Source organism: Sinocyclocheilus anshuiensis, unplaced genomic scaffold (genome assembly GCF_001515605.1).
Source record: "Sinocyclocheilus anshuiensis isolate Anshui unplaced genomic scaffold, SAMN03320099.WGS_v1.1 scaffold1170, whole genome shotgun sequence".
Classification (NCBI taxonomy): Eukaryota; Metazoa; Chordata; class Actinopteri; order Cypriniformes; family Cyprinidae; genus Sinocyclocheilus; species Sinocyclocheilus anshuiensis.
Genome location: NW_015538055.1, coordinates 3,759,407 through 3,771,308, shown reverse-complemented (window position 1 = coordinate 3,771,308; position 11,902 = coordinate 3,759,407). Strand labels below are relative to the sequence as shown.

The 11,902-nt window shown below is 37.0% G+C and overlaps 1 protein-coding gene across 1 annotated transcript; it reads right to left on the bottom strand.

Moving 5' to 3' along the window:
- Positions 1-180: 180 nt before the first annotated feature.
- On the bottom strand, positions 181-1,693 carry LOC107683458 (somatostatin-1A-like). The gene is made up of 2 exons (XM_016479512.1): positions 1,459-1,693; positions 181-671 (listed from the first exon to the last, which is right to left on the bottom strand). Exons 1-2 carry the CDS (start codon positions 1,594-1,596, stop codon positions 465-467), a joined length of 345 nt encoding a protein of 114 aa, XP_016334998.1. The 5' UTR covers positions 1,597-1,693; the 3' UTR covers positions 181-464.
- Between the last annotated feature and the right edge of the window lie 10,209 nt (positions 1,694-11,902).

Sequence of the window (11,902 nt, the reverse complement as noted above, 5' to 3'; positions counted from 1 at the left end):
AATCCAAAAAAAAAAAAAAAAACATCTGGAACATTATGGAAAGAGGAGACCTCTTGGACGTTTTTTTCCATGCCTTTGACTTTTACACACTATAAAAATCAGTGTTTTCAGTATTGTATGAAGAGGTCTGTATGTGTTTAAGTTGGTGGGAAAAAGATGCAATATGCATTGGCTCTGAAACATAGATTTTATTCAAACAAACAATTAAAAATAGTGATATCTGCTAAAGTACAATTAAAAGCAGATTCGCACACATCCGCAAAACATTCTTTCCAATGACACATCAACAGCCTTGAAAAACATAGTCAGTTAGAGCTATCATCGTTGTTAAACGACAAATATAATCGCTTTTATTTCCTTATATACAGTTTAGATATGATGAAGAATACGTGAAAGACGGGAAAAAAAGAAATATGAAGGAGTAAAAACGAATAAGTCAAAAGGAAACGCTTCGCGGTGAGAAATTAACACGACGTGAAAGTTTTCCAGAAGAAGTTCTTGCATCCGGCTTTGCGCTCGCGAGGTGCCAGCATGGGACCGGCAGCGCGCTCGAGCTCCAGACGGACGTCATCTTTCTCCACAGCGCGGGACAGATCCTCGGGCTCCAGCGCCTCGTTTTCTGCTTGCACGAGGTCCGAGAGCAAGTCTGCAAGTGTGTATCTGGCGAGTTCCTGAAGAAATTAAGAGAGATGGGGGGGGGGGCTTTAGTATGTTTGCATACTTGTTGCCAAAGGTGCGTCGGATAATGCGGACACTCTCAGAAAAAAGGTACAAAGCTGTCACTGGGTTGGTACCCTATGGTACAAAACCTGCAAGTTACATATTTGTACCTTATTTACTCCTAAATGATGCATATTAACACCCTTTAAAGAGTACCGCCCTAGTGACGGTATAGTAAAACATTTTCAAGTGAAGAAACAAAAATCGAAATGAACGTTTGCACAAAGCGAATGCCTGTCTAAAAATTTAGGCACTGATTTAGTTTTACATCGAATTCTTAAGCGTTGTGTTGAATAAAGCCGAAGTTTGCAACTGTCATAATTTTGCTCTTCAGAAATCTTTGAAGTCAGACTGTCTGACAACCGCCATTTATTGTTATCCGAATTCATTTCCGTTTTATATGTAGGCTAAAATGCACTGTCTTAAAAGTGTTTAACGCTAGGCTTTATATATATATATATTGATAAATTGTCTTTTTTTGCCTTTTCTGATTCCTAATGTTTGCATGATCATTAGTTTATGATTGCGTGAGCTTATATTAATCATAATCAACATTATGCAAGTTCAAACTACCTGAATTGTAGAACTTTAGTCTCAAGATGTAGATGCGTTCGTAGATTTCAGCACCATGGACAGTGATTTTAGTTCGTTTGCTGTCATTTTATGATTCATTATAAAGTCATTTTATAACACATATAAAATTACTAAAACTAGTAATTTATGTAGGTTTTGGTTTACCTGTTTTCCAGCCGGGTTGAGGAGAGATCTCTGCAGGAGTTGGCGGAGTTTGGCATCTGTCGGTGCTGCTGAGACGCTGCTGACTGCGAGCGCAAGGGACAGGAGCGCCAGTGCGCACTGGATACGCGTGGAGAGCATCTTTGAAAGTATTGATTTGGTGGGAAATTAAAAAGAGAGAGATGCGTCGGGTAGCGCTGCGCTAGTTGTAAGTCGCCTCTTCTATCTCTTTGCTCCTTCTGTTGCAGCTCATTCCTCCAAAGTTGCCTTTTAAACGAGTCGCCTGACGTCAGGATGAGAGGGGGGTTTCCTCCGCGTGTGCTCGAGTGATGCTGAGTTACAAAAGATGACACCGATTAGGGGCGTGAATCCTACTGGAGGTGAAAAGGATTAATGATCGATTTAACCTGCAATCGTCACTCCAACCCCACACACATACTGTATTTTGTCTCTGTGTTTGTTAGAATTTGCCTATATTGACTCATACCCACAATGGTAGTAAAATCTGAAATCGCTTACAAAACTATAAAAATAGTTTAAAAGAGTTTTTGAAAAGTTTAATTGAAGGGAAATATATCATTAACACAGCAAAGGGTTTAGCAAACAGAGTGTGAATGAAAGGGAGAGACGATCTTATCACAATATATCCTGTGGGTTATGAAAAAGACCCTCAGAATATAAAGATAATTATACAGTTAGTTCCTCTCCTACAATCTAACAAGAAGTCTGTGGGGATTTTTCAGTGACTATTTGTGCGAGTTACATAATTACGCCAGAAGGTGGCGACAAGTGGCTTTAGTGAATCTTAAAGGGATAGTTCACCCAAAAATGAAAAATCTGTCATTAATTACTCACCCTCATGTCGTTTCAAACCCGTAAGACCTTTGTTCATCTTCGGAACACAAATCCGCTGACACAGAACAGCATACGTTGTTTACGTCCAGCTGATACTCTCCAAAATGGCCCTACAGGGTGATGTGGAGGAGACGAATTGTTGAATAAAGTCTTCTTTTTTTTTTCTTTTGCACACAAACAGTATTCTCGTAGCTTCGTAAAATTACGGTTGAACCCCTGATGTCACATGGATTATTTTACCGATCTCCTTGCTACGTCTCTGGACTTGGGAACATTTCAGTTGTGTTTCTGTCTATGGAGGGTCAGACAACTCTCAGATTCCATCAAAAATATCTTAATTTATGTTCCGAAGATGAACGAAAGTCTTACGGGTTTGAAACGACATGAGGGTGAGTAATTAATGACAGAATTTTCATTTTTGGGTGAACTAACCCTTTAATGAGTGAGACTTTGAATCATTGTTCAACCGATTCGTTTACAAATGTTGATTCATTCAGGAAAGAAAACAGTCACTCAACCGATTCACTCAAACTACTGATTCATTCAGGAACCAAAATAGTGATATTATATTATTATTTAAAATAGCGTTTCATTGAATCATGAATGCAACTGATTCAGTTCAAAATCTATCATTCATGAACGGATCTGTTGGGGTTTGTTTGGAACTTAACCGTAAATACTGTCTCTATAAAGTTACACAATAGGACTATTACATTTTTGTTTATTGAACTTTAAAAGCATATCGCACAATTGTGCTGCCTCCTTAAATCAACTGATGCCATAACACACTCTTGTTATATTGCTTTATCAAAACGTGTTTAGGCTATTGTAGTCATAAAAGATGCACAGGAAATAAAAAATAAGAATACACAGAAATTGCACAGAAATCATATTCCTAGGGCAGATTCCTGTGCTGGTTTCAAGTGGGTAACCTATTCGCCCAGGGCAAAGACATTACTTGACAGTGGTTTGGTTCACACTGCCTCATGCGTGTGCGTATTGACGTCAGGTTTTCCGAGAAGAGCCTCGTGTCCTACTGCTTTCTCCGGGCCGGGCGGATAGTGGATCTGTTTGCCTCTTTCCTCCGTGGGGGTTCTCTGTCGCCTCCATTCTTCTAATCAAGACTCAACCTACGATTAAGTGATGGTAATGGCCAGTCATGATCCACGCCGCGCGCGCCTTCTTATCCGTGATGTGTGAGGAGAATTCGCGCTAATTCCATTGAACCCGTAGGGATGGTGTGACGGTCGCACCCGCTCTGCGAACCCGGTGACTTGATACGCATCCGAAGCAGCATTATTTAGTAACTCTTTTTCGCACACCAGCACGCTGCGCACGCTGTTAAGTGCAAATGAATTTCAGACTAACACTTAGCGACGGTATTTTTCACAGCCTGTATTTTTTCTATGCTAATTGCAGTCATGTGTGCTTGGAGCGCAGGCAGTAGTAGCCTTTGGCGGTTTAGACTACAAACATATTTAGACACATGGCTGATGGCAATGATTTCTATTAGTGCTATAGAGTTTGGCAGAGGCCACCGAACTGTATAGGCCTTCTAAACTTTCATGAATAAGTATTGAGATTTAGATTCACAACATCCTTGTCAGTACATGCAAAAATCAGACACACACACACACACACACACACACACACACACTTAAACAAAAAAGGGCCTGAAAAGTATGTGGAATTTATGTGGATTAGACATAGATCAAACCAAGTGGCATTTAAAACAAAATAAAAATAAAGAATCATTTCACAAAAAAAGTTTTAAAAGATAAAACAGTACATATTGTTCAAAAGTGAGACAGCAAAATAAATAAATACAAAAGTTCTGAGAAAATCATAATTTGTTCATTAAGTGTGCAGTTTCAAATAAATCATTTCACAAAAATGTTAGATTTTAAATGATAAAACAAAATATATTGTTCAAATGTAAGCCAAAAATTAGGACACTTTTAGTGAAATGTTGTGAAGTGTTACTTGAAAGCAGTTAGTTAAAAGTTATTGCAAAACAGCAAAAGAAGTAAAGTCAGTTCTGAGAAAAGCTTACTTTATTTGAAAATGCCACTTGGTTTTATATTTTTGATTCAATAAAATTCATACATTAATGTGCATTTTAAGAATTCAAATAAGTTTAAGTACTTCACGTTTAAACACTTGCAGATACAGACACCCTTTCCAAGCACTCTGCATTGGGTTAACAAACCTGTAGTGTTTTAATTAAAGCGTTGGTTTATTGAAGGCAGTTTACAATCTCATTTTCTCTTTTCGCTGTAAAACTGATGTTGGCCTTTTCTCATTATAATGAATGTGCTGACTGAAGTTAAAATTGAGTGGCTGAAATCCTACACTGCAGCAAGAAAAGGCCTTTCTGATTAACCACACAAAACCAAAGAATTTTTAATTTTTAGCTTAATAAAACTAATCGCTAATCAGAATTGGGCTTCAAACAGCAGTCAACTGGTTCCCCAGTCACTTTTCTGTTTGATTGTGAGTCAGCCTTCAGGTTTGGGAATTTGAATTAGAGGTGCTTGCTAAGGGTGATTGCTTATACTTAAGTGACAGTTGGCATACTTAATGCTTGTTTTAACCCCTAACATTAAATATTACACTTTATAACTTGTCCTGAGACATGAATGAGAACACAAATTAAAATAATTACTTTCTATATAAAACATATGAAACTCACATGGTGTTGCAACCTACACTTAGGCCTTTTAAGGAATAATTTAGCACAAAAAAAAAAAAGAAAAGAAAATAAAATCTGCTAAAAATGTATACACCCTCAGGCCATCTAAGACGTAGATAAGTTTGTTTCTTCATTGGAACACATTTGGAGAAATAGCATTACATCACTTGAAATGGATCCGCTGCAGTGAATGGGTGCCGTCACAGGGTATCTGCAGGATTTTTAAGCTCAAATTTAAGACTTTTTAAGACCTGCACAAATAAAATGAATACCATACGAGCGTGATAGGGCAATGTCTATGGTAAAATATTAAATGTCTAATGGGAACATATTAAACTGTAAAATGACTGTAAAAAACATGATTTACAGTTCATATACAAAATGTTCTCATTTAAGAAAATTTATATTTTGCTGTCTTAATTGTTTAGATTTTTATAATGAATAATCTTATTTTCAATCCACCAGTTCACATTTACAACTCTGCGCGTTTGCTGCGTAAAAACATGGGTTGAATTCTGCATTGGTTTGAACAGCAGACGCGCTTATTGAAAATGTAAATTCATTCTCTGTCAGCAGGAGGCGCTTTTGCAACGGCAGAAATATAGCAGTTTCCCCAGTAACCTTAGAACATAAAGCAGCGCAGCACGCCACTTTGAAACGTACATCACTTATGTTTATTTAATGGAATCATAGCCTTTTTAAGTTTAATCATCACTTAAGCCATATCGCAATTCTTGTCTTTCCTTCCCCAAATTTAAGACCTCTTGAAATCATAATTAAGACTTTATTATACCATTTAAGACTTTTTATGGCCTTAAAATTGATACAACTTTTAAGACTTTTTAAAACACCCGTGGAAACCCTGGTCAAAATGAGAGTCCAAACGGCTGATAAAAACATCACAATAATCCACATGACTCCAGTGCATCAATTAACATCTTGTGAAGTGAAAAGCTGTCTGTTTGAAAGAAACAAATCCATCAAGACGTTTTTAACTTCAAACTGTTGCTTCCGGCTACCATAATAATAATACCATAATGGTGGGTCCTCCAACCATAATATTGCCTGTGAAAAAGTCGTCTCATCAGGAAATATGCACAGATCAAACACAGTTTATAAGTGAAACTAGTCCAAAACAGTTCTAAACAAACATGTTGTTGCATTTTGATGTGAGAGGACAACATGGGATGGACTTCCTCATTGGAGAGAGGCGTTATTATGGATTATGGGCTGATATTTTGGCCAGAAGTGACAGTTTAAAGTTAATATGCTTTAACAATGGATTTTTGTATGCAGCTTTTCACTTTTACTAACTCACTTTTACTAATTCATGTACTGGAGTGGTGTGGATTACTTGTGGATTATTGTGATGTTTTTATCAGCTGTTTGGACTCTCATTCTGACGGCACCCATTCACTACAGAAAATATATTGGTGAGCAAGTGACTACATTTCTCCAAATCTATTCTGATGAAGAAACATTGACATCTTGGATGGCCTGAGGGTGGGTAAATTTAAATCTAATTTTAATTTTGGTGGGAACTATTCCTTTCAGGCAGGTTAAACAAGAGAAAATGAGCTGGAGAAAAATGTGCATCAAGACAACTAAAAAAAAAATGTTGTGGAGACATAAACCCCACTAAGAGGCCCACTTATTAAACCAGCATGTAACAATGATAAATCAGGTGTAAAAGGATGATATGAGCCATATCTACTGACCCAAATACCAGAGAGTTAGGGCTTGTCTTTTTTTTGTTACTTGAGCTAGAGAGCAACCAGTGAGTTTTAATATAACCATGGAAAGTTATGTTCACATTCCCAAACATTTCAATTGCAATTGCTAATGGGCGCTCCAGAAATAAACAAATAAGAACATCTTCAGTAAATGCCACTGATTAAAATGAAACTACAGAAAAGCAATCGGTTAAAAACTACTCAGAATGCTGTAGCCACTGCATAGCAACCCAAGCATAATGGTGTTCAATTAAATTGCTTGTAGATTTAATTGCAATTTGTAGAGAGAGATTTTCGAGGAAACGGGGAATTTTTGAAACATAGAGATGTTTGACTGATGAGGTGCTACAAAGGCTCATCTGTTTTACAGGAAAGGTCATTAACCTCTGTCAAACATACACACACACACACTAATACAAAATGGGGTCAGGTGCTCAGTGTGACTCCAGGTGGCCATTGCAATCTGGACACACCTGTCCATCATCCCAAAGAGACAGCCTGGCCTGTCCGCAAACACCTGTCCATTCATTTGTCCAGCGGTGTAAGTTTAAATCATATTTTAAAACAAAGTCATGTCACCTATATACATATATAGCACATACCCACTGTGCTACAGATGCATTGACATGTGTTGGAAGTGATGAGGAAGTCTCTGATGGCCATCTGGCTAAGGATGATAGTGTGTGTGTGTGAGATGAAGGAAATGGCATGTGTCAATGTGGATGTTTGGGGGGGTGGCGGATTGTATGCTCCATTCATTTTAAGTTTAATCACATCTCCTTTCCTCTCGTTTTTTTCTCCCTCCCTTAACCTTTGTTTTCTTTACTTCCATCCTGTCAAGTCCTTTAACTGCTTCTCCACCTTCTCCCTTTCTTCTATAAATGTGTTTACTCCGGTGTATCATTCATCATTTTAGTTTATTCATAGACACGTTATATAATGAGAAACTGAAGTAAAAGACAGAGAGAGGAAGAGAGAGAGCATATATATATATATATATATATTTATATTAAGATCTTCATATCTTAATATATATAAATTGCAAACGATTAAATATAAAAAAGATTTTAAAAAACTATTCAAAATGGTAATGAACTTATAAATTTATACACACACACACATATATATATATACTTTTTATTGTTATGTTTCCTTTAAAAATATATATTTATATTATTTTAATTATAAATTACATACTCATATATACTCTTGTGTGTGTGTGTGTGTGTGTGTGTGTGTGTATATATATATATATAAACCCAATTGAGTATCTCTGGAGAGACCTAAAAATGGCTGTCCACCAACGTTTACCATCCAACCTGACAGAACTGGAGAGGATCTGCAAGGAGGAGTGGCAGAGGATCCCCAAATCCAGGTGTGAAAAACTTGTTGCATCTTTCCCAAAAAGACTCATGGCTGTATTAGATCAAAAGGGTGCTTCTACTAAATACTGAGCAAAGGGTCTGAATACTTAGGACCATGTGATATTTCAGTTTTTCTTTTTTAATAAATCTGCAAAAATGTCAACGATTCTGTGTTTTTCTGTCAATATGGGGTGCTGTGTGTACATTAATGAGGAAAAAAAATTAACTTAAATGATTTTAGCAAATGGCTGCAATATAACAAAGAGTGAAAAATTTAAGGGGGTCTGAATACTTTCCGTACCCACTGTATATACATTAATAATTAGATCAAGAATTAGGAGATAGATTAAGAGAAAGAAAGGTGGAGATTAAAAGAGAGGGAGATGCAGATCAGATGAATAAATGCTTTGATTTGAATTGCATGCTTTTAATTTCATCTGTCAGGTTTCAGGCTTGTCAGAGACTTGAAGGAATTACTCACCCTGCCCTGCATCCACCTCGCAGACTCGTCCTCCTCCGCTGGCATTTTATCTTTCCTCACTTTCACACACACATATAAAGCGTGGAAATTTGTGTATGAAAGTGTGAAATGACTTGCAGCCACACACACACACACAAGCTCACAGAAGCATAAGTGAACAGAGAACCTGTCATTCTCACAACAAGCAAGTGAAGATTACCACAAACACAATTAAATGCAGTCTATTCACCTGTGCAGTTAGACCAACCGCACAAAACAGATTTTTATATTTTCAGAAGAATATCTGTTTGATCTGTTTAATCACCCAAGAGGTGACAATTGCATGTCTACACAAGTATGTGTATGATAAAATCACATCCAATAGCTGCAATAAAAGTAATTTATACAGAACAGCAAACATATAAGCTTCTGATCTTTACTGGAGTGAAATTAAAGGGTTAGTTCACCCAAAAATGAAAATTCTGTCATTAATTACTCACCCTCATGTCATTCTAAACCCGTAAGACCTCAGTTCATCTTCAGAACACAAATAAAAATATTTTTGATTAATTCAGACAGCTCTCTGACCCTCCCATAGACAGCAAGGGTCCTTACACGATCAAGGTCCAGAAACGTAGCAAGGAGATCGTTAAAATAGTCCATGTGACATCAGTGGTTCAACCATAATTTTACAAAGCTACGAGAATACTTTTTGTACGCAAAGGAAACAAAAATAACGACTTTATTCAACAATTTGTCTCCTCTGTGTCACCCTATAGCACCATTTTGGCGAGTATCACATACGCAAACAACGTATGCAATGTATATACGCGGATACGCGGTTAACGTTCAGATCAAAGCGTAAACAACGTAAACAGCGCATCCACGTACAGTGGTGCTGACACAGAACAGCATACGTTGTTTACGTATGTGATACTCTCCAAAATGGTGCCAGGGTGACGCGGAGGAGACACATTTTTGAATAAAGTCTTTGTTTTGGTTTTATTTGCGCACAAAAAGTATTCTCGTAGCTTCGTACAATTACGGTTGAACCACTGATGTCACATGGACTATTTTAACGATCTCCTTGCAACATTTCTGAGCCTTGATCGTGTAAGGACCCTTGCTGTCTATGGGAGGGTCAGAGAGCTCACAGGATGCATCAAAAATATCTTAATTTGTGTTCCGAAGATGAACTGAGGTTTTACGGGTTTGGAACGACATGAGGGTGAGTAATTAATGACATCATTTTAATTTTGGGGTGAACTATCCCTTTAACTTTAGGAACTCTAGATATTTTCACACTAGCTCTGCTGATGGGTGAACTATCCCTTTAAAGGTGTCATATAATGCAATTTCAAGTTTTCCTTTCTCTTTGGAGTGTTACAAGCTGTTCGTGCATAGATAAGATCCCTAAAATTGCAAATATTAAAGTCTCAAACCTAAAGAGATATTCTTTAAAAAAAGTTAAGACTCGTCCACACCCTCCTAAAACACCTCGTTTAAACACGCCCCCACATGTCTACGTCATTGTGTGGGAAGATTTGCATAACACTGCCCAAATGTTCACGCAAAGAAAGAAGGCCTAACTTTTATTCTCACTGTAGTATTGTTGCCACCGCTGCCATGTCGTGGAGACAATGTGTGTTTCGTTGTGAAAGCGAAACTACTTAGTTTGGCCTTCCAAAAGAGGACACCACGGAACAGTTCAACCCAAATATTCAGATGTGTGTAGTGCATTTTACGGAGGACTGCTTCCTGAACCTGGGAGAGTAGCCTACAATGCTGTGCACAAAGTTTCTATAAAGTGGGGCAATTCCAACTTTGCAAGGACAATCGCTTCTGAATCACAGCCTGTAAGTATGTTTTCATATCTAAAGAATTTGCCACTGACGATTCAAACGTGAGTTATGTGTTTTTTGAACCTTAAACTGCGTCAAACACATTGCATTACACCAAATACACAAAATAATGTTCTATTTAGCAACGTCATATGACCCCTTTAAGGCTAATCTGTTCCACTGTGTTGGTGTAATCTGTTTGCACTTATTCTTGGTTGATGAAATCATCAAATCTTTCTTGTTAGATTTCTTATCCATTCTTCTCATCTCTGTCCCCATCGAAAGATTTTTAATAATGCTGGCTCATTTCAAGAAATTACACAAAGTTGAGCAAAGTTTAAATGAATTAAGCATGAGAAATGTGAGTGGGTCATACATTTTTCAAACTGGAAACAAACCCATAAGTCTTTTAATTATGTTAAAGGTCGACTTGCTGTTTTAGGCCTCCATCTCATTCTCTCTTTGTATTTTTTTTATCTCATAGGTATTTGTGCTCTAAAACACATACATTTTTGCGTGTTTTAATAGACCATGCAATGCCCAATACCAGCATCAACATAATGACAACATCTTTTACGTCTATATATACACACACAAAATCATGCATATGTACAAATCTGTACAATTCCTTTAAAAACTGGAACCTTTGTGAGGGTAATTTCACAGGTGAGTGGGTTTAATGCTCAGATACCCATGAGCAAAACACTCATTTATTAGTAAATGATGGAAAATCTTTATTTGAGAATGAGCTTTTTAATGGCAGTGTTATTAATAAATGAAATCCAGAGAGCCTAACATAAGTAAATCTTTGTTTAGATTGATTTAATTATCATCAAAGCTCATTAAGTATGAAATATGAGTTTAAAAACATTGACCTTATGGTAAACAGATTTGTTTGTGTGTGTGTGTGTGTGTGTGTGTGTGTGTGTGTGTGTGTGTGTGTGTGTGTGTGTGTGTGTGTGTGTGTGTGTGTGTGTGTGTGTGTGTGTGTGTGTGTGTGTGTGTGTGTGTGTGTGTGTGTGTGTGTGTGTGTGTGTGTGTGTGTGTGTGTGTGTGTGTGTGTGTGTGTGTGTGTGTGTGTGTGTGTGTGTGTGTGTGTGTGTGTGTGTGTGTGTGTGTGTGTGTGTGTGTGGTCACAATTGTTCTGACACAGAATCAAACAAAACAGCATGCGAAATTTTATCTAATATAAACTTTTTATCTAGATTTTATCTAATTTAAATAGAAATTTAGATTTTATAATTTTCCTAGCCAGAAATATATATATATATATGTATAAATAAATTTATGTGTGTGTGTGTGTGTGTGTGTGTGTGTGTGTGTGTGTGTGTGTGTGTGTGTGGTCACAATTGTTCTGACACAGAATCAAACAAAACAGCATGCGAAATTTTATCTAATATAAACTTTTTATCTAGATTTTATCTAATTTAAATAGAAATTTAGATTTTATAATTTTCCTAGCCAGAAATATATATATATATATGTATGTATGTGTATATATA